This window comes from Strix aluco, chromosome 20 (assembly GCF_031877795.1).
Source record: "Strix aluco isolate bStrAlu1 chromosome 20, bStrAlu1.hap1, whole genome shotgun sequence".
NCBI lineage: Eukaryota > Metazoa > Chordata > Aves > Strigiformes > Strigidae > Strix > Strix aluco.
Window position 1 is genome coordinate 10803083 of NC_133950.1, and position 23324 is coordinate 10826406.

The 23324-nt window shown below is 56.8% G+C and overlaps 2 protein-coding genes across 4 annotated transcripts in view; both read left to right on the top strand.

Annotated features, from left to right (window-relative positions):
* LAMC3 (laminin subunit gamma 3) overlaps positions 1–8910 on the top strand; it is a 32744-nt gene extending 23834 nt beyond the window's left edge. For 2 of the 3 annotated variants that reach the window (XM_074846339.1, XM_074846342.1), the window contains 16 exons: positions 990–1178; positions 1261–1506; positions 1827–1980; positions 2096–2238; positions 2320–2498; positions 2580–2718; positions 3158–3363; positions 3654–3730; positions 3863–3997; positions 4304–4448; positions 4572–4733; positions 5070–5172; positions 5285–5484; positions 5752–5898; positions 6102–6201; positions 6822–8910. In XM_074846339.1, the coding sequence (XP_074702440.1) occupies positions 990–1178; positions 1261–1506; positions 1827–1980; positions 2096–2238; positions 2320–2498; positions 2580–2718; positions 3158–3363; positions 3654–3730; positions 3863–3997; positions 4304–4448; positions 4572–4733; positions 5070–5172; positions 5285–5484; positions 5752–5898; positions 6102–6201; positions 6822–7072 (2576 nt within the window). In that variant the 3' untranslated portion in view covers positions 7073–8910. The remainder of the gene's footprint in view (positions 1–989; positions 1179–1260; positions 1507–1826; positions 1981–2095; positions 2239–2319; positions 2499–2579; positions 2719–3157; positions 3364–3653; positions 3731–3862; positions 3998–4303; positions 4449–4571; positions 4734–5069; positions 5173–5284; positions 5485–5751; positions 5899–6101; positions 6202–6821) is intronic. The other variant, XM_074846340.1, reaches the window with a different exon arrangement.
* A 676-nt stretch (positions 8911–9586) lies between these two features.
* On the top strand, positions 9587–22170 carry AIF1L (allograft inflammatory factor 1 like). The gene is made up of 5 exons (XM_074846378.1): positions 9587–9732; positions 14568–14634; positions 17626–17667; positions 18824–18986; positions 20673–22170. Exons 1-5 carry the CDS (start codon positions 9655–9657, stop codon positions 20758–20760), a joined length of 438 nt encoding a protein of 145 aa, XP_074702479.1. The 5' UTR covers positions 9587–9654; the 3' UTR covers positions 20761–22170.
* Positions 22171–23324: the final 1154 nt, after the last annotated feature.

Genomic DNA, 23324 nt, shown 5'->3' on the forward strand with positions numbered 1-23324 from the left:
TGGTACCCCGACAGAGCCCCTGGGGGTCCTCGCTGGCCGGCTCCCCTCAGTGAGGCACAGCAGCAGTGTATGGCTGGGATGGAAAGGGCTGGAAGAGGCGTTGTGCTCAGCCAGTGCCCCTGCCCTGCCGGCGGAAACGTGGCAGCAGCTCTGCAAACTCGCCCCTCGTCTCGCAGAGCCGGGGCTGGTGTTGCCAACTGCACAATCCCAGGGATGCGGCCAGGCTTTTGATGTCCAGGCCCTGTGCTGCCAGCCCCAGCCAGCCTGCATGCTTCCTTTTGTTTATTTTTCCACTCCTTCCTGCCACCCACTTTTCCTTTCTTTTCCATTGTCCGGCTCTGCCTGGATGTGGGGAAAATGGAAAAATGCCCATTCCCTCCTGTGCAACCCAACTCCACGAATCACAGGGAAAAAATCCTCCCCCTGGCTCTTTCTCTCGCTCCAGTCAAGCATCTGCCTGGAGGTGGGGGGTTCCTTGAGCATCCTTCCTCCTCCTCCTCCTCCTCTCAGCTGATTTTGGAAGGCCGTGACTCACTGGCTCGGCTCGCGAGGAGACGCTCGCTCCCCGCTGAGTGCCGGCCGGCTGCTTGTTTTCCATGACAGGCTGGAAACGATGCGCCTCGTCGCTGAGAAATGTGTTGTCGATTATCAAAGGCGCCGAGAGACTCCATGCACGTTGATGGTGCTGCCTGTGTGCGCCAGCGCTGCCTCGTCCCTGTGCTGCAGGGGAGCATGGGGCTGGTGCTGGGGCCCTGGTGTCCTCTCCAAAACATTCTTCCTTGAGCAAGGATGGAGCAGGGAGGGAAAATGTTCTGAGTTCTGGTTGGGGATGTGCAATTCCAGTGCAATCCCTTGGCTGGAGTTGCGCATCCCTCTTGGCACCCACAGTGTGCCCCGTTCCGCACTTGGCTCTCCATCCCTCCCGTGGTCCCCACTGTTATTTGGGGCTGGGTTTTGGCAGACCTTCAGCTCCATTTTCCTCCTTGCAGGGCGCTGCCAGTGCTTGCACAACACAGAAGGTCCCTCCTGTGAGCGCTGCAGCCCCGGGTTTTATGGCAACCCCTTCGTAGGGCGCTTTGATGACTGCAAACCATGCCCCTGCCCTGGCCGCTCGCCCTGCACAGAGGTGCCCAGCAGCGGGGAGGTGGTCTGCACCCACTGCCCCCCAGGGCAGAGAGGTGAGGCTGGTGGTGGGCAGGTGAGGGGGCTGTGGGCAGCACTGGCATGGCCAGACCCTCCCCACCTTTTCACCTTCCCCAGGAAAACGCTGTGAGCTCTGCGACGATGGGTTTTTTGGGGACCCCCTGGGGCAGAGGGGCCCTGTGAGTCCCTGTGTCCCCTGCCAGTGTCACGGGAACGTGGATCTCAATGCCGTGGGGAACTGTGACCCCATGTCCGGCCGGTGCCTGCGCTGCCTGTACAACACGACGGGCGAGCACTGCGAGAGGTGTCAGCCGGGCTTCTACGGGGACGCGCTGGCTCCCAACCCTGCCGGGAAGTGTGCACGTACGTATGGCCCCGGGGGGCGGCCCTGCTCCCCTGGGTCCCACTGCAACCAAAACCCTCCCAGCAGTGGGAGCACAGGGTAGAAAGGGGATGACCAGTGGGTTTAGGGGCTGATTGATGGTCCAGGTTGGCCCCAAATGCTCAGGAACGGCCTTTGCCACCTTCCTCCACTGCTGTGATATCCTGGTCTGTGGAGGCTCAGCCCTGTTTGATGGGGAGGATGTGGCATGACGTTGTGGGGGCACACCCCAGCTCTCCATTCCCACTGTCCCACCTGCCAGCCCCGTGCTGGGATGTAAGCGGTATTTTGTCTCCCGTAGCTTGTGACTGCAACCCCGACGGCTCAGCCCCGGGGCTGGGGGGCTGCGATCCCGGCACAGGCCAGTGCCACTGCCTCCCGCACGTGACAGGCAGAGCCTGTGGGCTCTGCCAGCCCGGCTACTATGGCCTGCAGCCCGCTGTGGGGTGCAAGAGGTATGTGGGGCAGGGCATGGGGCTGCGAGGGGACAGCCGCGACTCTGCGTCCCCGGCTCTAGTCTCTGTTCTTTGCACCCGGTGCTCGCTCATCCCCCTCCACTCTCGGTGCCAGCTGCGAGTGCCACCCCACGGGGTCACAAGAGAGTGGGTGCCACACACTGACGGGGCAGTGCTCCTGCCAGCCCGGCGTCGCGGGGAAGCAATGCGACCGATGCCACCACGGCTTCTTCGGCTTCTCTGCCAGGGGCTGCCGAGGTAACGGGGATGGGGACGGCGCCTCAATCCCTAAACCAGTGCTGGCAGCCGTGGTGTGACACCTTCCTGCCACTGTTGTAGCCTGCAACTGCTCCCCGCTGGGCTCCATCACCCCACAGTGCCACGAGAACAGCACCTGCCTCTGCCGCCCCGGCTTCGTGGGCTACAAGTGCGACCGGTGCCAGGCCAACTTCTTCCCCGACCCGCCGAGCTCCCGCTGCCAGCAGTGTCCTGCCTGCTACGGGCTGGTGAAGGATGAGGTACAACCCGGGCCCTGCTGAGGTGGGTGCAGCACCCCGGCCCCTGTGCTGCCTCACTGTCCCCCCATTTCTCACCCGCAGGCCGACCGGCTGAAGGCCAGGCTGCAGGAGATGGAGGAATGGCTGCAAAAACCAGGCTGTGACACCCACCTGGGCCAGTCCCCCATGCTGGGAGATGCACCCCGGGGAGATGGACTGCCCAGTCCTCACCTCCTGCAAGGTACAGGGGATGGGTGTCCCTTCCCAAGGTCATGGGGGGGAGCCCCATGTCACCCCTCCAGGGACTCTCTGCTCCTACAGGGTGCTGTGAGACGCTGGGTGGGTGCAAGGAGGTCCCAGGTCAGTGCTAGGCTCAGCATGGGCAAAGGGGTTGGCTGAGAAGAGCAGGGCAGCTGGGGGCGACGTGCCTTTTTGAGGAGAACAGAGCACCACAGGGACACTTGCAGGTTTTGGAGCAGCTGGTGATGGGCATTATCGGGGACTGAGCGTCGGCATATGGAGTGCCCTTGGGGTGCTGCATCCCTGGGTCCCTCCTGAGAGCCCGGGACTATTTTCCCCCTTCATTAGTAGGGGTGCTCAGACATGGGGCAGCCCCACAGGCAAGTGGGGAGCCCCGAGCACCTCCGTGGGCAACAAGCAGCTGCCTGTGCTGCCCACAGGTGCCCGGGCCACCCTCTTGGCACAGGTGGGGCGGCTGGCAGGGGCGCTGGGCACCGCGCGGGGCCATCTCAGCAATGCCAGCAGGGCCACCAGCTGCTCCAGCCATGGACCCCCCAAGACCTGCACCCTGCTGTCAGAGATTGGGACCGTGCTGCAGACGGCGCAGCGGGAGATCCTGCACGCTGCAGACACCCTGGCTACCACGGTGCGGGCTCCCACTGGCCCGGGGCTCCTGTGGGGGCTTGTGGCCATCCTGGGGGGCAGTGGGATGTGCAGGACTAGTGGGGTGGGATGTGACCAGCACCATGGGTGAGTGGGAAGGCCTGGGATCCATGTGGGTATAGCCCTCCTTGCTGCTGAGTCAAGAGGAGCTATTTCCCTCATTCACTCCCATTTGCAAACCTCCTCCAGCCCTTCGGGAGGTTCTTGTTGGTGCTGGGGTCTGGGCGTCCCTGCTCCCCACTGGGGTCTCACTGCTGCTGTTTGTGTTTCAAGGAGATTCCCCAGGAAATCCCTCAGCAGCCCACGAACTGGAGCCGCCGGGCGCTGGAGGCGCGGGCGCTGGCCCAGAGGTACGCCTGCGAGTCTGATCCCGGCGTGCGCAGGCAGAGGAGGCTGCCCGCCCAGCTCGGGGTGCAGGATGGCTACTCCTTCCGAGGAGGCCCATCCTAACATCATCTCTCTGGATGTCCTTGTCCCTGCAGCCACGAGGACACCCTGGCGCAGGTGGAGGCGGTGGTCAGGAGAGCGCTGCGTGCCTCCAAGGCCAGCTCTGAGCTCCTGCAGAGCCTGCTGGAGGGGAATGCGATGTGGGATGTGCAGCGTGAGCTGGAGGCCGGGTGAGGGGCTGGCAGCAAGGGGGGCTGGCAGGGCACCACAGCTGCTTGCCTCTGGCCAGGTCCCTGTTACAGGACTCGGTCACGGTGATTTGCATCTGCCCAACAGGATCATGCTGAGTCCTTTCAAACTCATTGCACCGCAGCGTTGCAAAGCAGAAAGCCAGGGCTCTCTGTGCTGGGGGTGTTTCAGGGAAAGCCCCCAATGTTTCCCCCTACATCCCTGTCTGGGGCCAGGTCTCAAAGTGTCATCTCCATCTTTCAATGGACCTGAGGGCTCTGGGTGATGGCGGCGTCCTGTCCACGTAGGTACGAGGAAATGCAGCAGGCGCGGGAGGAGCTGGGCGCTGGCGTGGCAGAGGCGGCAGTGGAGGCCGGGAGAGCTTTCGCAGCCGTGCAGCAGGCAAAGGCAGACATGGCCGAGAAACTTCTGCAGGTGGCTGCACTGGGGCAGGTGAGCAGCATCCAAGCTAAGGCTCCTGCTTGCAGCCCTACCCCCTGCGTTGCCCACTGGGCAGCGCTGCCTCCCAGGCTGGGAGATGCTCTCATGGAGCCTTCGGCATCCCTGACCCCGCAGCAGGCGCTGCCAGCGCAGGCTGGAGCCCTGGCACAGGACGTGGCAGCGCTGGGGCGGACAGCGGAGGCACAGGAGCCATCAGCTCAGCAGGCTGTCGAGGCGTCCCGTGCTCTGGCAGCTGGATTGCGCCAGGAGCTGCAGAAGACTCGTGGCTTCGAGCAGGTAATTCCTGCTCGCTTGCATGGGGTGTCCCTGCAAAACAGCTGATGGGAACCTGCTGTTCCAGCTGGAGCTGTGGGCATGCTGGGCACATCCCTCTCCTGCCTCCCACCCAGGGCATAGCGGGTGGGTGAGCCCCATCCCTGCTGCTCCAGTGGCCACAGGGGCCATGCCTGCAGCCAGGGTGTTGGGAGTGGATGTTTTGGGAGACATCTCTCCTTGGGCTCCTGGACCTCCCAAGAAGCTCGCCTGCCAAGCAGGAGCAGGCTAGGACTCACATCTCCCAGCTGGGTGCAGCTCTTCACCCCCTCCCCAGCCTCACTCCTCTCTTCTCCCCAGCTGCGGGACCGGGCTGGCTGTGCCCATGGCACAGCCACCTCGGCTGTCTCACATGGAAAAGCTGTGCTCTCTGAAGCAGAATCCCTCCTGGCCAGCCTGGAAGGTAAAAGGCACTGGCCAGAGCATCTCCAGCCACAGCTCAGCTCTCATCATGCTGGCTCTGTGTGCCAAGGGGAGAAAGGGACAGTTTGGTGACAGGTGGATTGTCCCTGCAGGCATGAAGAAGGTGCTGGGGCATCGGAAGGGCCAGGCTGCCCTGAGCAGGAAGATGGCACTTGTACGGGACAGGACAATGGTGGAGGCCCAGAGGAAGATTAAACAGGCAGAGAAGATGCTGGGAAACTCCTTGTCCATCTCCACTGCAGCTCAGAGGACAGCCGGGGAGGCTGAGCGAGTCTCTGGGGAGAGTGCCAAGGTCCGAGCAGAGGGATGTGGGGTGTGGGGATCCCACACCAGGCTGCAGGGCACGGCTGGGCTGGCAGCCATCACAGGCAGAGCCCAGCCTGTTGCAGGCAGGGCTGCAGAGCTCCCAGATAGAGCTTCTGCTGCCCACCCAGCACAGCCCACCCTTGTCTGCGTGCAGACCAGGGGGATGCACCCAACCAGGGCTCCAGCCTAGGAGCCAGCTTGCAGTCCCCCTGCGCGTCCCCAGGTGACTGTCCCCATCTCCATCCCTTTGCAGAGGGCACAGGCTATGCTGCAGGAGAGCAAGCGGGCCCGCAAGCACGTCAGACAGCTTGCCACACGTGCCAATGAGACCCAGAGGGAGCTCTCCCGGCAAGAGCATGTGGCTGAGGAGCTCAGGGGGGATCTGGAGGAAGCACACCAGGTGGGTCGAGTCCCCTCGGGCAGGTTGTGCCCTCCAGAGCCTGGAAGGGGCTTTGCCCACAGCCCAAAGCATAGGCAGCAACCTGGCTTTTGGGCTTCACTGTATGGGGAATGCCTTGGAGATGTTCTTGGGATGCCCTCCCCTCTCCTGTCCAGCCAAGGGTCAACTCTGTCACTGATCTGGGTGTCTCTCTGTGTTGGAAGGTGGGGACATCAGTGAATGAGATGGCAAAAAGTCTCCAGGAAGCCCAGGGTTCGCTCATCTCGGACATCGAGACCCTGAACAACCTGCTGAGCAGTCTAGGTGAGACCCAGGTGGGAGCGGGGTGCAGGGACCCAGGGAAAGGCTGGGCTGTCGGGGCCTGGGGCTCTCCTGCTCACTGGCCATCCAGGCTGAGCTGGGTGCCCTTTTGCTGAGCTCGCTCAGGGTCTTGGCAAAGCTTCCTGAGGGCTCATGCCTTGAGGATGAATTTGGCTTTGCTGAATGTGTGTGCTCCTGTCTGGTGTGGAGACACTGATCTCCCTTTGGCATCTCCAGGACGAGCAGGGTTGGGCCAAGGGCTCAGTCCCTCTGGGGCTGAGGGATGTGCTGGGCTGGGTTCACTCCTTGTTGCTGGTTGGTTTTGCTCCAGCTTCTGCTTTGATCATCTGGGTACATTTCTGAGCGCTCCAGGACTTTTGCATCCGAGAAGTTTTGCAAAGGGTGGAAATCATCACCCATCTGTAAGAGAAATGTGCCCAGGCCCTGCCTGGAGCCACAGTTCAATTTGCTTATCTGTGATCGCTGGGAAGCTGCAATGCCTCCGTGCCCCACTGCACCCACTATAGTTTGCCTGGTGCCGAGGGTCTGAGCCCCTGAAGCACGTCCAGAACCAATCCTGCCCAGCTCTCTGCCTCTCATCCATGTCCTCTCCCCTTGCCCAGGCAATCTGGAGCAGGCCGCAGAGGTGGAGGCAGTGCTGAGTGCCGGGCGGCTGGAGCTGGAGCGGCTGTGGCTGCGCCTGGCCACGCCGGGCACCCTGGCCGGGCAGCTCAGCCTGCTGCAGCAGGAAGCGGTGCGGCAGCGGGAGAAGATCCAGGCGTTCGAGAGTGACTTGGCTGAGATCCGGGCCGGCAAGAAGAACCTGGAGGAGATTTTGCGGAGCCTCCCCGAGGGCTGCTCAAAGTGGCAGTGACAGGTCCCTGGCCGCTAGCCCATCACCTCTGTGCCCCCCTGCACAGGGAACAGCAGAGCGAAGGACACCCCATGTTCGCCAGCATCGATCCCTCCCGCTGCTCTCCACATGCCCTCTGTAAAATATCACACCCCTGGTCCTTATCCAGACCAGTTCAGGCTCAGCGTCCTGAGTGCTCTGCGACATGACATCAGCCACCAGCTCTGTCCTCGGGGCAGGGGGACAACCAGCCACCAGGGACCACCAACACTTCTGTGCAGGAGACGGAGCCATCACGGGGTTGATCTCTCACCATGGAGCGAATGAAGAACCATCACAGACCTCCTCCATCCCAGACACGTCCCTCCATCCCTCCTTTCCCACCGCAGCACAGCGCACCAGGGAGGGACAGCTTATCAAGTATGTAACGTACGAAAGCTGTAACACCCGGCGGGCACTCCTGCCCCAGGAGATGAGAGAGGCTGTTGCACACATGCTGAAAGCTGGTCCTGCTGCACAGCACCCTGCAGTGTGATTTCATGTGCTGTGGTTACAGAAGTGCAGAGATGAATCTTGGTGAAGCCAGGCAGAGAGCTGCTCGCTGGAGGGCATACAGCTTGCCTGCTTCCCCAGGGAAGGGAGTTCACAGCAATGAGGGCTAAACTGGGGCCAAGCAGAAGCAAAGCCAGACCTTTAAGTAGCTCCTGGCAGGCAGGTGGGGCATTCCCCGCCTGCTGCAGGGCAAGAGCAGCTCTGATCCTGCTGTTCGCCTGCTCTGGGGTAGTGCAAGGTTGCTCTGGTCTTCATGACCTGTCCCAGCTCCGCTTGGCTCACTGGATGTCACCAGTTCTGGCTACAAACCAGCCCAATTGCCAGCAGTCCCAGGGGCTGGGTGGCATAGCGATGTGCCGGGCAGGGAGGTGGGAGAGCTGCTGCTTGCAGCTGCGTCACCCCACAGCCCCACACCAGCACCCATGCACCCTCCCCACTGGGGAGGAGCTGGCTGGTGGCATCAGGCTGTGCAGCCAGCACAGGCTGGATGGGGAACACAGCCAGCTCCTGCCAGTGTCACTCCCTTGGGGTGGCAGAGGTTGGTGGCTGTATCTCCTTTAAAGGAAAGGCATGTGCGTCCACCCCCAGCACCCCCAGCTCCCACGTGGGCCCATCTGTGGGGCCACACAGGCGACAGAGCCAGGTCCTTTTTCAGCCCACCCTGTGCTGGCTGCCCCACGACTCCAGGTAGCAGCTGAAGTCACTCTCATCAGACCAGAAACGAGTCCCCAAGCTGGAGCCCACTTCACTTTTTCACCTGTTTTACCTGTGTTGTTCTGCTCGCAGTGCTGGAAATCAGGTTTGCTGAAGTCTATAACACTATATGTAAAACTGCTGCCTCAGACATTGGACTCCCTCAACTTTATCTCTGGTGGGTCCAGTGGTCTGGAAGGGACACAGGGTTTTCTGATCACAAACAAACCCACCTCCCACCTAATTCTGCACAAAAACTGCCCCAGGAGTGGGATGCCAGAGCTGTGGTGCTGCAGGAGTGTAATGGCCAGGGCTCCCCTCTTGCTGCCCAAGGAGAGCTCTGCAAAAGCAAAACCGTGTAGCAGTGAGAGCGCAGCACAATTCGGCTTGGCTGAGAGGCAGGGAGCCACAGCCACTTACCATCTCCCTGGGAAGACAATTATACGTCTCCAATCAACACACAAATTTGCTGCTGTTACAGAAATGTCAAGCCTCTGCCTTGTGCTGCTGCTGAAGATGTGGTTCATCCTCCCTCCTGCTCTCCCTGGAACTCTGTTTTTTTAGCTGGTGACAATTGCCTAGAGCTGTATCCATTAAAAATTCTTAATATAATACATAGCTGCCCATCCGCCTGAGTGCCTGGCGGCAGGAGGGGCACACGCGGTACCTGTGCTTGCTGCTTTCTCAAAGAGCAGGGGTAGCTGCACCGGGGGGTGACAGGCGGCTGGGTCTGGGGTGGTGTGGGGCAACTGTCAGACATTCCTACTAAAAACCACTTTAGTACATTTATTTTTTTTTTAAAAAAAAGGTGTCTCGCTGAGATGGCAGGGTGAGTGAGGGGGCTGAGGGCAACCTCCCACAGATCCTGGCCAGGACACGCATCAGCTCGGTCCTGCCTGTCCTGGGGCGACGCCTTTTCCTGCTGTCCGTGCCCCGGGGCTTCTCCAGCACCGACTTACAAGCGGTTGTGCTTTATCACCCCACGGAGCTGCGCCCAAACAGCACCCAGAGCTGCCTCGGTAACCCGAGCGGGGACCCCCGAGGCGGCGGGGGTGCACCTGCCCCGGGGTGGCTCCGGAGCGGATCCCCGGGGTGCCCCTTCCCACCCCACCGCCTCCCTCCCGTCCAGAGCCCGGCACCAGCTCCGCTGCTTCCCCCTCCTCGCTCCGGACTTTGCACTTTTCCTGCAAAACCCCCGCCGAGGGGCTGCACCCCGCGGGTACCCGGCTTCACCCCCCCACACCACACCCCCCGGGAGGAGCAGCCGGGGGCGGGGAAGGGGTTAAAGGCGGGGGCGGGGGGCCCGGCCCGGCCCGGCCCTACTTAAGGCGGCGGCGGGCGCGGGGCGGCTCCGGGAGATGGCGGCTCGGCGCCGGCCGAGCGGCGGGGGGCTGCGGCGGGCCCCCCAGGACGGGCGGCTGGAGGAGATCAACAAGGTGGGGCTGGGGACACCCCCCAAACAACCCCCCAGCCGAGCAGACCCGAGGGCTCCCGGGACCGCGGGGTGGGGATGGGGCTCCTCCGGCGGGGATGGGGCTGCGGCGGGGCCGGGGAGAGGAGGGAGAAGGTAGGGGCAGGTGGAGCTCTGGGGTAGTTTGTGTGTGTGTCCCTTCTCTGTGAACCCCTCGGAGGGGAATCTCGGCGGTGGGTGCAGGGGGTGGCTATCTATCCCCTCCGCCCGTGGTGTTGCCCCTCACCCCCGGGCTGTGCCGGCCGGCTGCTGCGAAAAGTCCCTTTGGGAACTTGCTCGAGCAAGAACAGGAGTTACTGTTCTCCCGGAGGGCTTCTGCGTCCCCTCCGCTGTATCGAGCACTTTGATTTCTTCTCCCAGGACTGAGGAGTTTCTGCTGCTCAGAAGAGCTGACTCAAGCTTTTTTAGTTTTTAATTGTGGTGGGTGACTGGGGAGCCCGGGCTGGTTGGACGTCCCACAAGCCTTGGGCAGGGGGAATGGCAGCTCCTGGATTAGTGCAAAGTACGCTGGGCTGCGCGCCCTTCATGCTGGGGTCAGGTGAGGTCCTCTCCCCAGAGCTTCAGGCTTGCCCCATCCCTCGCTTGGCATGGCCCGTGGGGCAGCTCTCTTGGCATCCCTCCCAGCCGAGAGCAGTTCTGAGGGTGAAAAGAAGGTTTTAACCTTGAAACAATCAACGATGGGGTTTCTAGGTGGGTTTGGGGGTCACTTGCTGGTACACAGCCAGCGGCCCCTTGGTGTTGTAGGTGGAGAAATCAAAGAGCTTCACAAGATGAGAACCTGGAAGAGATGGTGGGCTTGCCTTCCCCTCGCAGTGACTGGGCTGTGAAAAGTGCCAATATGTTCCTCCAGGCGGGGGTGAAGTTTATGTAGGTTGCTGGAGAAGGAATTAAGTCATTAGAAACCAGGAGGTGCTGAGGAATAAGTGTGGAAAAAGAGGTGCTGGGGCATAAGGTGTAAAATAAGAGCACTTGGCTAAAAGGAACGTTTGAAATGTGCTGTTGGAGGGCAGGCACGGCACACCCTGCGCCCAGGGGACGCGTAGGTGGGTCTGACACATCCCCCATAGCCGAGGTGGTGTTGACCCTCGGGTTGGGGAGGAAGGGAGTGTGTTGTACCTATTGCTGCAGTTTCTGTTGCTTTCAGAGCCGTCCTCCAGCATCGCTCAGGCACGGGGGGGATCCATGATCCTTCAGCTGGTAGGAGCTGTAGGGCTGAGTCTGGGAAGCTGTGCTTTCCAGGACACTGCTGATGGGACACCGCTGTGCCCCAGGGCTGGGGGCTCTTCCACGCAGGGGACAGGCTCCTACCTGCCCCCTAAGCAGCCATTGCTTCTGGCAGGCTTTTTCTCTGGGTGAGGTTTAGATGACAAAAATGAAACAAGCTACATAGCTTCCCACTGACGGAGGTGGGAGCTGCTTGTTCGTGTCCTTGCTGCCCCGCGTGTTGGCTCAGTGCTAGGAGAAGGGATTTGAGCAGCTAGAAATCAAGCTGCAGATAGCACGGGTAGTGGCAGCCCACGGATCTTGAGCAGCTGTTGCGCTGCAGCAGCTCTGGGCAACAAATGCCATGCTGCTGTGCTTTGCTCGCTCTGCCAGCTCTCTGTGGCAGCGGGGCGGGGGGGGGGCGGTGGGGGAGTTTGCTGTGAGCAGGCATGCAAGTGAAGTGGCTCACACCTCCTTCTGACACAGAGCTGATAGGTAAACCTGTGACTGGAGCCAGGGAGGGGGTTTCCCAAGCCTGAGGAGCCCCAGGGCTGCAACCCAGTAAAGTGCTCCTAATAAAACCTATCAGGCCAAATTCCTATCAGGCTTAATCTCATTCTCTCATCCTAACACTTAGCTCCCTCCCAGCCCTGTTTTCTTGGCTGGTTTCTACTCCAGAACTCTCGCTGGGATACGGGTCTTTGGCAGGCAGCATCCTGCGTGCACACGTGCTGCTGAAGGACAGCTGAGTCCTAGTATTGAATTCTCTCTTCCAGCCTGGGATCCCCTCTTGGCCATTCCCCTCTTCCTGGGGAATGGCAATCACATTGTTCAGCCTCGTGCATCAAGGTGGCAAGTCTAATCCAGCAGAGATTAGTTGCAACCCAGTTTTACCTTCTAATGCGCGGGTCTGCGGGGAAGGAATTCAGCCTGCTGGAGAGCAGGTGCCTGCTGCTCCCATCCAGGGCAGGCAGGAGCATCCCTCAGCCCCGTCCCGGCCCCAGCAGGCAGGATGGCTGGTGTCGAGCACTTAAGCAGCCCAGTGAGAGCTTGGCCTGCTGGTTGGAGATGCCTTTTTGGAAAGGGAGGAAGGATCTGGCTTTGCTCAGGTTGTCATGCAGGTAGCTGGGACTTGTGTGGCTGAATTTATTGGCTTAGAAAAGCCTCTCTGCCCAAGGAAGGCTGTTCAGGGCAGGAGCGGGGGAGAGGCTGGGGCTTATTAAGCACTTCTTATTAATAGAACGTGCCCCTTAAAATGAGAGCTTTAGCGAAGGGCTCTAGGAGGAACTTCAGCCATTTGGCCGAGTCTGAGTCACTGGCCCTGGGGACTGAATTCCTGTGTGCTATTGTGAGTGTTTGCCTTATCGCAGTCACAGCCCGGCTTGCATACAATGTGGAGGGTGGAATGCCTTTGAAATATGCTCCCCTCTTGCTTCCTTCCATCTGGAGCAGAGCTGTGACACTGGTGGGCTGTCCCATTCCCCTCCAGTTGAAATGCAAGGGTGCGAGGTGTGTGCAGGGTCACCCATCCTGCTCTCCTACCATGCTGCTGGGGCTGTTGCACCCCTGGGCACATGTCCCTCAGCCATCGTCCCTTTGGTCTTCACCATTTCTGTGCTGCTTCTTGCTCCCAGAGAAGTACAGGGCTCTGCTCTCACGTCCCCTGTTCTGCTTGTAGCTGCAATGGCCTGCTGCTCCTGCAGGGGAGGAATGAGGCTGTGACCTGGTGGACAGGAGGTGTTTTGGTTCTTAGTGATGTTTGGCAAGTTCCTTCTACAGAGGCTATTCAGTGGCAATGGCAGTAGGTAACACTACTCTGCTCTCTGGTGACTTCTGCTGCTGGCTGAGCCCAGGTCTCAAAGCTGAATTGGGCCCTTTGTGTTGGGCTGGCAAACGATACCCCTGGGTAGAAATAACAGATAAATGAAACTGAGTTGGCAAAGGAGAGCGAAAGAAGGAACTGGGAGCATTGCTTTTCACCACAGCTCTCACTTTGAGTTGGTGTCCATGGTGATAAGGGAAGTCTGTGTCACGCTGGTTTAGTGGGCATGGTCTCTGGTGTCCCATCTGGAGTTTGAGAGATGGGAGGAGGGGATGACAGTCACTTCTGTCCTAGTGGGCTTCCTGCGAAACCTTAGTTCAGCTGCAGATAAGACTTGTCAAAGCAGTGGTTAACTGGCAGTGAAGGTTTGAGGCATTTGGACTCCCTGGGCAGGTCCAGGCTCCCCTGTCCCGGTGAGGAAGGAGGGAGCAACTCCAGGTGTGTGGGCTGGAGGGGCCCAGAGCATGTGCTGTGGGGTCAGGGTGGCAGGCAGCGATCGAGCGTGAAAGGCTCAGGGCTGTCTGTGGCAGCAGGAACCAAGCATCGGCTGCAGTGCTTCCAGAGCTGGCCCAGCAGCCAGACTGGCCCAGCTCGTCACGTCTGGACATAGCTGGTTTCAGTCCTCCCTCTGGAAGAAATGAGAACGTGCTCTAGAGGGCATTTGGGTTAGTGATGGCTCTGTGGACCTCCTGCAGTCCTGATGCCCCAGTGCCTGCAGATGGGGCTTCTTTAGGGGGGGTGGTCTCATTAATCACAAGTGATGCTGCCCCAGTACTACCAGTGCTGGAGGACTTAGTTTCTTGGCGACCCACTCCTGCCTTCCTCGTGAGCATGGAGAACAGTGGTGAGGAACACATGCCCAGAGTAGGGAACAGCCTCAGCCCTCTATCCACTCTAACCCCTGGAGGGGTTTTATCCTGGACAGGCCATGCATAAGCTGTGCAGATGTTAATGATTTCTACACTGAAGAATGTGGTGTTGTTGCTGAACACAGATTGAGTCATTAAGCTGTGCTGGGCTCGCTGGAGCTAGGCGGTGTGGGAGGGTAGAGGCAGGAGCAAGACCCTGCTGCTCACAGCTGCGGGGGGGTGTTGCTGGCAGGGCATTGCGGTGGAGCTGGCTGTGCAAGTTGGGGTTTGTTCTCCAGGGTACCTGAAGGTTTTTGAGGTGGGGCTAGGGACAAGTGACCAGAAGTGACCCAGGATTTCCTCTTCAGCCTGAGCAGGGCAGGGGGGAAATGGATAGGCAGTCTGAGAGAGTGAGAGCCTGTTCCTTACCCCAAAATACCTGTCCTCTGTTGGGTGCACGATGTTCTGCAAACTTTGCCTGTTCTATTTGCTTAGCCCTCAGAGTTTATCCAAGAGTTTGAAATCTGAGATCAGAGTGTTTTTTGCAAGGACTAGAAGCCCTTGCTGGCAATAGGTGCCCAATCCATGTGCTGTGTGTGCATAAGCAGAGATGTGGGGAGCTGAAACCTTGGGTGAGCAAGAAGAGGGGGTTTCATGCAGTTAGTCCAAAGGCACATGGGGTCCAGTCCTCTCTCAAGCTGCTGGTGAGAAATCTGAGACACCAGAAGTATTCCCCTTGCACTGGAATGTTAATGACAAGGTGTGGAGGGATTCAACCCATTTTCAAGCCTCCTGGCACTGTTGCTCAGATGTGGCTCTCTGGGAATTGCATAGGTCTTCTGGGTAATGCTGCATTTGTACATGCCCTCTAGGGTGTTTTCCTTTGCATCTTTAACCTTGGGGATATTCTTTTTTTTCCTCTTTTAGGAATTTCTCTGTGACCCAAAGTTCAGTGATGAAGAAGACCTGGAGGAGAAGTTGGCAGTGTTCAAAGGTGAGAACCGGAGGGTTTCCCTGTCCTTTCAACCTGACTCCTTGCTCTGAACAGATTATTTTCCTCAGTACTTGGATCTTACCAGCCTGAGATTCTCTGCCAAATACAAGTGACTGAGTTGGGATGGATACCTCCCCCTTGCTTGTGGGACTCGGTGAACTCCCTGGAGAGGTGGTTTTCCCACATGAGCCTTTGTGCTTCCCCCACTTGCAGGGCAGGGACATGTCACCCTGCAGACATCCTGCCTGGCAGCTGCTATTATTGCAAAACCTGCTGCGTGGGCAAAAGCCCGGGGAGCAGCAAAGGAGGATGGTTTCTGTCTAGTTATCTAGACAAGCTAGCTGGTATAATGGACGATGCAGTAGCTGGACTCTTTTTTTTCAGTGAGTAGGAGGACCTCTTCCCACAGATCAGCTGCTTCCTGAAGAAGTTGGGGACTTTCTCTTCTCAAAAGTTTTTTCAGTCTGATCTGGCCCTTCCTGAGCCCCTTGGTACTGGAGGCAACAGTAGTAATGTGTCTCTGGTCCTGGCCAAAGCCTCTCTCCAGTGGCTCAGCAGATCTGGAGCTTAGGTTTGGGCCGTTTGCTGGGATGGGATGTAGAGAGACAGCTCAAAAGCCTGGGGTCCTCTGGAGCTTGTTCCCAAAGTGGTAACAGGACAAGATTTGGCAGGGCTGTTCTGGGTGCATCCACTTCCTTTCCAAGCAGCAGCTGAAGACAGTTGAGAAAACATGCCTTCTGTGTTGCACTGCCCTCAGGGTTTGTCCTCAGCCTGGCTGTAACCAAATAAAAACCTGACCTTGCTTCCATTTCAGGCATTGTCTGCTATGCCCCTTTGAATTCTGGCTTTGCAATCCAGCGTGGAAGAAGCTGGCTGGGGTTTTGTGATCCCTTACCCTGCTGAGCACAGAGGAGCCTCCTGTGCTCCCCGTTCTTTTTCTGTTGCCTTTTGTATGGCTTTGGCTTTTGGCTGCAGGCCCGCATTATTTTTCCCATCACAATTGGGGCTCTTCAAACATTGCAACTATAGGTCACAGGCGCAGAATTCCCTGTAACGAGAGCCTTTGGCATCTCCCTCCGCTGCCTCGTGAGTTTGCCTCCGTGGCCTGTCCCGCTCTCCAATGCCTCCTCCGGCTCCTCCAACAATCAGTTCATTGTGTGATGATGGGGGGAGTGTTTCTTCTCTGCCATCCTTCCCTCTGCCCTCCCCAGCCAGGCCAGGGGAGCCCTTGTGCAGTGTTTGTGTAAATGCATTTGTGAGGGGAGGGACCACGCCAGGTTTTGCCCCACCAAATCCCTGCAGCTGGGATGGGAGGGAAAGATGAATTTGCGAGCCGAGGCTCAGAGCGTGATGATGTCAAGCTGCCTCTGTTCTCTGCGCTTTTGGCCAAGTGTCAGCTGAGAAGAAAAGAAAACATGTGCTGGGCACAGACACAGCAGAGCAGGGTTTGTGTCCCCGAGCGCATGCTGGGGTGCCTGACCCCCGCCCAGGGAGGTGGCAGTTCATTTGCACAAGGTCATTGTGGTGGGGCAGGGTGTGGAGAGAGCCAGTTCCACATCAAGCATCGCTTTGGTCCCTAAGCACATGTGTGACAGCCCCGATTTCATCTGGGATGAGTTGCTTAATGCTTGAAGGGAGATGTTTATTCCTGCCTGAAGCATGAACAGCTTGGGTTTGTATGTGGTGTTCCTGTAGATCTGTCCTGGTCAGCTTGTGACAGGGGTGATCCACCAGCTGAGACCCAGGTGAAGACATGCCGAGCCATTCCTCTGCCTCCTGCCCATCAGTCCAGTTTACCCAGCACTTTCCTTCAGAAGCACAGGTCCTGGGAAAGCTCTGATGTGTGAAATACCCACTCTTCCCTTTGGCTCCTTAAATGAGCCTGCTGCTTCTCTGTTCATGTTCATCTGCTTGCTGGTGTCCCTGGAGCAGAGGCAAAAGGTCTTTTCCCTTTGGGGAGGAGCAGCCTGGGAGCTCTCACTTAATTTGAGCCCTCCGAGGCTGTTCCAGGGAGTGAGTGCTAACTGCAAGGCAAGTGGAGACTTCTTCAGCTCAGCGTGGATGGATGGTGGCAGCAGGCATCTTGCTCTTCTCATTTAGCAGAACTTGAGATGATGGGGGGCCCCCTGCAGTGCCAGGAGCTGTATTATCTGTAAGACAAACAAATCCTTGCCTGAAGAGCTTAGAGTCTAAATGGGGAACAGCTAGCAAGGGAGGGGGTGGGTAGGAAGCACGCAGGTGTGCCACTCCGAAGGTCAGAAGCAGCACAGGACTGAAATCCTGATTTTTTTCTAACTCAAATCATTGCTCAGTCTGTTATAGCATGTGTGCTTTTGTCCTGCAAAGAGAACCAGACCTTCTAGAGCAGGCTCTGCCTTCCTCTGAGGATGCTGGAGTTGCCCGATTCAGCAATGTTTGACAGCAGGCTGGAAGGGCAAACAACCTGCTCCAGTATTACTGCTCCTAGGCATGTTCTTGACTTTGCTCTCTTGCTGTGGTCCTTGAGCATCTCTCCTGGCAGGTGCTGCTCTGGGAGTGCAGCACAGTGTTGGGAGAACTATAGAGTCTGTCCCTTGCTATTGCAGGCAACTATGTCATTTAATCCCCCTCCTAATCCGATCAAACTTCATTTTGGGAGTGCTCAGTGTTTTGTTTTCCCTGCTACTCCTTCTGGGAGGCTGTTCCAGAGCTTTGTTTTTCTGGCTGGAAACCTTTTAACACTATCCATGGATAGCTGATACCTTGTTCTCATGCCAGTGTTTTCCTTCAGCTTAAAGAAAAGCAGCCACAATTAAAGAGCATTTATCTCAATTCTAGGGCTTTGGAGTTAAGGGTGTTAAAACCAGGTCTTGAGATGGTCTCCCTCTCTGAACTGTTTGCATTTGACAGTATATCAATCTTTTGTTTCATTGCTCTAAGCAGGCAGCACTCCAAAACCCTGCGTACTCCCTTCTCTAGTGTCCTTCTAACTTGCTTCTGTGTCTCTTCCAGAGAAGTACATGGAGTTTGACCTAAACAACCAAGGCGAGATTGGTGAGTGACTCGGGGATGCTGATGCTGGGCTGGAAGAGCAACAGCCTGCTGAGGTGGTGTCCACTGCTATATCTGCAGCTTCCTTCTGTACTGGTGTGGCTGAGGAGGAGAACCTGTGGGCTGCTCCTCTGTCCAGCCTTGCTTGGCTCTTGATCCCTGGTGAGGAGCTTCCTTGACTCTCCAGCCCCCGCTTCTCAGCTTCCTCAGTCTCTCCTCACCTGCTTCAAGACCTAAGCTCTTAGTCCTGTTCTCCTCCCGAGTCTCTGCTTAGCTCCTCCACTTCTTTCTGCTCTAAACACTTTTTTTCTTCTTCCTTTTTCTCCACTGAGGCCTCCTCAATCCTCAGCATTTCCAGAGCTGGGAAGCTGCAGGGCTTGGACAATCCTGGGTTTTGCCTGACTTGAGGCAGAAGGTGTTTAAAACCATGAGCACTTCTGGTGCAGAGCAGCTCTCTGCTTTGCTGGAAGGGGAGCGGAGGGAAGCAGGGGACTTGGGTATGAGTCTGGCTCAGCTGAGCAGCCCTGGGCCCAGAAAGCACCAGTTATGTAAAGATCCAGCCTTCTGCAGGCCAGGAGCTGACACCAAAGTGTTATCGCTCGCATGCTGTGCCCTCCCAGGAGGCTGCTGCCTCGCTCCCCTCCTCCACCAGTCCTCGAGCTGAAGTAAAGCCTGTGGGGAGCTGGAGGAGGCCCGGCTCAGGGCTGCGCTGCCATTTCCGGGAGGGAAGGGGCCGCAGCAGAGCAATGGAAGGAAATGTCCTGTGGCGATGGGCAGGGACGCCTCCTCCCCACAGCCTGTTTGTCTCCAGTTTTAACCCAGTGTTGCTTCCCTCCTCCCCATCCTTGTGATTCTTGGCGCCACACTCTGAGCCAGAGAGCAGTGTCCCCACGTGTCTCTGGAGCACTTGGAGAGTTGTCCCTCTTCTCTGTGTGTGGTGCTTGAGCTGCACAGAAGGGAAGTGATGCTCTGTACTGGGCAGCACAGCAGTGGACTGTACTGGAAGGCTTCTCTTGGCTTTCAGCAACAGCTTAATGCTGTCAGCCCCGGAGTGTGCAGATGAAGTGGTCTGAGGTGGGAACTCATGCCTGTGTCCTTAGGGTTGGTCTGTGCTCAGTGTGGTCACCTCTCGACAGCACAGCTTGCCTTGCTCTTGCAGATTTGATGTCTGTCAAAAGGATGATGGAGAAGATGGGGGCTCCGAAGACCCACCTAGAACTGAAGAAGATGATCTCTGAGGTGACCGGCGGGGTTAGCGAGACCATCTCGTACCAGGACTTTGTCAATGTGATGCTTGGGAAACGCTCTGCTGTGCTTAAACTGTGAGTGTCCCTGGGAGGGAGCTGGGGAGACGTGGGACCTGAGCTGGCATGTTGGGGAGCTGGGAAGCAGAAGTTGTTCTGTGGGGGTGGAGCGGTGCATGCTTGGTGTTCGTGGGGGTGAGACGAGGACCCTTGTGAAGGGGGAGTTTGCAGAGAGACATGAGAGGGTGTATAAGCCCGTGTCTGGGCTGAGCAGTGGCGAGTGCTCACAGCAGAGCTGCCTGCTGCGTGTTAGCACAGGCTTCCTCCCACGTGCTCCGTGTGGAGCGATTCTCTCCCTTTCCTGAGGGTGTGCAGGCACTCAGCACTGCAGGACTTCTTCCCATCTCTCCTCTGTGGCTCCTGCTGGCTTCGGGGACACAGGCTTCCCCTGTGAATGGTGGCAGGACTTGAGCAGTGAATGATGGTCCTGCCAACACCAGCAGTGCTGTCTCCCAGTTCCCACAGGATGCTCCCTCCCTGCCTGATTTGGAGAGAGAGGCAGTAGGTGGAGAGAGGACACATGCTTGAAACAGCTGGCTTGTGCTGGGAGAGGTTTTCTGCAGTGCAGGCTGCCAGCACCAGCCTCCCACGGCCCCCTCTGCCCTCTCGACGGGGCTCTGAAAGTCCTGCTGTAACAAATGGCTTCCGAACACTTGCTTGGCTCCATGTCCACCCCATTGAAGCCTGGCTTTTCCTTTCACAGCCACAGAGGCTGGCCCTGCTTTTGCGTCTGTAACCACCATGAATAGGAGCTGCTCCTCTCCATCCCCCTTGCCCCCTTCTGAAGGCAGCTTTAGAAATGCAGCCAGCTTTCAAGGCAGGTTGGGAGGATCTTGCTCCCATGTCTCACGTGGTCCCTCTAAGCTGGTATGTGCTTGCTGGCGATGAGTCTCTGCTCTCCCCACTGAGTGCCCTGTGTCTGCATGTTGGGATGTTCCTTTTCCAAGCATGCACAGACTTCTGACACCCCTGCTCCTCCTTTCTTTCTCCATGGAAGCAGGCTGAGCCTGCAGCCTGTCCCGTATCTCCCATCCTTCCTCCAAACTACAGCAGCTTTCACAGATGGGTCCCTTCTTTTGCTAACAGACGCCCCATTGTCTGTTGGACTCTTCAGAGCAGGAGCAGAAATGTAAAACTCATCCCAAGAGAAGTGCAGTCCTTTGATCCAGTGTGGCAGCTGGCATTCCCAGCGTAGCTACAGTCCTCAGGGAGGAAGACAGTGCTAGTGGTTGCAAAATGGTTGGGATTCTTCTAGCCAGTGCCTTGCTCCTTGTCTCTGCCCTCTTCTCTGCCTGTAATTGCTGTTGTTTGCTCAATGTTGGCTTTTGAATGTTCTGCTGTGTGGTTTTGTACAAGGTGGGCCAGGGACGGTATTTGCTTTCACGCATCAGGAGAACTTGGCGTGCAGTGTGTGCCCAGAGGATTTCGGAAGTGGCTGTCTAAATAAACCGTGCTAATCCTCTGGGCTCTGAGAGGAAAACCAGCAGAGGCTTTGGGAACCCATTCCTGGAGGCTGCTGGAAAAGCAAAGCAGCCTGCCAGGCTGGCAGCACTGCCCTCTCATGGCTTTCCCTCCTCTATTCATATCGGATGCCCTTTGCACAGAAGGCAGATGCTATTTTTCAGCAGATAAATAACCCCACCCCCAGTGATGGGTAAAGATGCACCTGCTTTTTTCATTGGTATTATCTGTTGTGTTTTGCAGGGTCATGATGTTTGAAGGAAAAGCCCATGAAAGCAACCCAAAACCTTCTGGTCCGCCTCCAGAGAGAGACATAGCCAGCCTCCCTTGAAGAGGACAGGCTGAAAATTTGGCACTGTTTGCTTTGCTGTCTGTAACAGAGGTTACCTGTGCTTTGTTACTCTTTACTGTGGACAGTCCTAGTTTTCAACTAACCTGCCTTAGAGGAACAGCAAGGGAAGCTGGAGACCCTTCCAGCTTGCATTTTTCCGCTGCATCCCTTAGCCAACTCTATTTGTTAGACACAAGCTGTAGCACCAATTGTGAGACCAAAAAAAAAATCCTGTGATCTTACCTCCCTCTGCCCTTCCTGCATTTCTCAGACAAGGAGCTATTTTCCTCCCAGTGTATGGATTCAGAGCTGTGCTTGTCACGACAGGTTCCTAAAGGGCCTTGCTGCCAGACACTGAGCACTTCTCTGGCAGAGCCCCTGACAGCAGCTTCATGGGTGCAAAGAAATTAAGTGCCTTCTCTCCTCTGTCCTACACTTCCTGACTCTAGACTAGTTCTTTCCCTCCTGATCTCAACAAAACACAAGTCAGGCTCCCAGCTCTGTGGCCTAGTTGCATGCTAGGTGAACGTGGGAAGGGGCATGACACAGGTCTGCCTGCCTGCAGGGCCTTTAGGCTTGGTGGTGGGCACAGCTCACTGCAGGGACAGCTTCTATCCCTCGGTGGGTTCATCCTGCAGTCAGATCTCAGTGGGTCCAACACCAGTGAGGATGATTAAAGCTACCTTAGGGGCCCCCTTCCTGACAAATCTCCACTTGGATCTGATCAGGAGCATAACCTCTGAACGGGTGGGTGTCTGTCCTGTCCGCCCAGTGCAGAAACAAGCCTGCTGTTAGGCTTTTTCAGCCCCTCAGGAAGGCCATGGGGAAATTAAACCTTCAGGTGAAAGGAAGCTGGGTGACTAAACTGAGAGCCCTGCCAGACCAGTTGCAGCTGAGGATCTGTCTTCACGCAGCTGCTCTGTGTCTGATTTTTGCAGACCTCCCTGTATGCGTTTCAGCTTGGTCCCCTGGAGCTATCAGGTACATTTCCCTGATGGATAAGCCCTCAAGTCTGCAAAATAAGAATGGCTGTAAGTGTGGAGTATGAGCTGGGATCCAGACGTAGCTGGGACTGTGCTATCCACGCTCTGGTTACTGCAGTGATTCTTGCTCCATGCACAATTTCTGGAATCCAGATGTTTGCTCTTTGCTCTTTCCCTACTCTCTTCTTAAATGTTCTTGGCAGCTTTTAACTTTTTTAAAATCATGGTTTAATAAATTTTTAAAAGGAAATACAGATGATTAACTCTACTAGGCTGATTGTTCCTGCCAAAGGCTGCACTTTTAAATAAAACAAAAATATTCTCACTACTGTTTGCATGAAAACCAAAACTGTAATGGAGAGAAAAAATTATAAGCAAAAGCAGCACCAGTCTTCTTTAAGGACTGAAAATAAATCTTCTGAAGCTACACTGTGTGTCAGTGTATTTAGTTTAGCTCCTCTGAAGCTTGGTCCACATGATTGGTTGCGGATTAAGTGAGCTGGTTTCCAAGTCTGTTAATATAAACCCTTAAACAGATCCTAGAGATAGGTTTGGACTCTCTTGATCTGATCTTTATCTGTAATAACTGACCAAATGCCATGAAGTTTGTTATGAAATGCAGAGGCCACCTCCTGAAAGCTGCCTTTTTTTTTTTTTTTTGACTTACTGAAAGAAAGCAGGTGGCAGTGCTTGTTTTAAGGAATAACTTGTTTATCAAGAGCAGACACTTTTAATGCTTCTCTTGAAAGAGTGGTTTGTTGGGGTTTTTTTGTTTCATCCTCTCTGCTCTTGAAGCACTTGCCTGGGGTTCTTGTCTGATGCGAGTTATCAAAATGATTTCCGGGGGGAATGACTGGGTACACTTTTTCCATGTGTTCTGCAAAGGACAGAATTGCCCTTAGATCAGAGCCCTGTGTCTGCTTTCTGCTGCCTGTTAGCCTCTGGGAATGCACCTGCTTTTCTGGGCTGTGTGTGTTAAAGCTGTTGTTCAGTTAGAAAATAAAGGGAGTGTATTACACTAGGGAAATTTAGATGTGGTTTGCCACAGTTCAGGTCACTACCCAAAGCCATCATTGCTTTTGTCTCTGAGGAAATCCTTGTCCTTCTGGTCCTGGAAAAGAGAGGTACAACCTGCCAGAGCTGGCTACAGCCCTTCTCAAGATGTCCTTGTCCCCACAGAGCTAAGTGCTAAGGTGATACACACCATGCTGGCACTGTGAGTGGGGGCTGAACCCCCCACACTTGAGGCAGGAGGGGGAAAGGAAAGAAACCCAGGTCCTCCTGTGTCTGAAAACACACATGCTGCTTTTGTGGGGCCCTGGAGCACAGCGAGGCCACCCCAGCTCACAGAACTTCCATGTTTCCAGCTCATCACATGTAACTGGAGGTGTACAGGGACCAACCCCGAGCATCGGACCATGTGCTCCCGCTGCAGCCCACGCTAAGGGAGCAGGATTTGCTTAGAGCTGCAGCAACACCAAGATCTCTGCTGTGGAAAACGCCTCGAAAGCCTTTACCGAGAGTTGACGGACAGAGTGGAAGCTGCTGCCTGCCAGCACCTGTGGGCCGGATCTCCTCAGG

Bases quoted from the DNA above. Each gene is read 5' to 3' on its own strand.
- AIF1L (XM_074846378.1), top strand. From the start codon at position 9,655: ATGGCGGCTCGGCGCCGGCCGAGCGGCGGGGGGCTGCGGCGGGCCCCC. The intron at 9,733-14,567 runs GTGGGGCTGGGG...TTCCTCTTTTAG, and splicing joins GGCTGGAGGAGATCAACAAG to GAATTTCTCTGTGACCCAAA. The intron at 14,635-17,625 runs GTGAGAACCGGA...TGTCTCTTCCAG, and splicing joins GAAGTTGGCAGTGTTCAAAG to AGAAGTACATGGAGTTTGAC.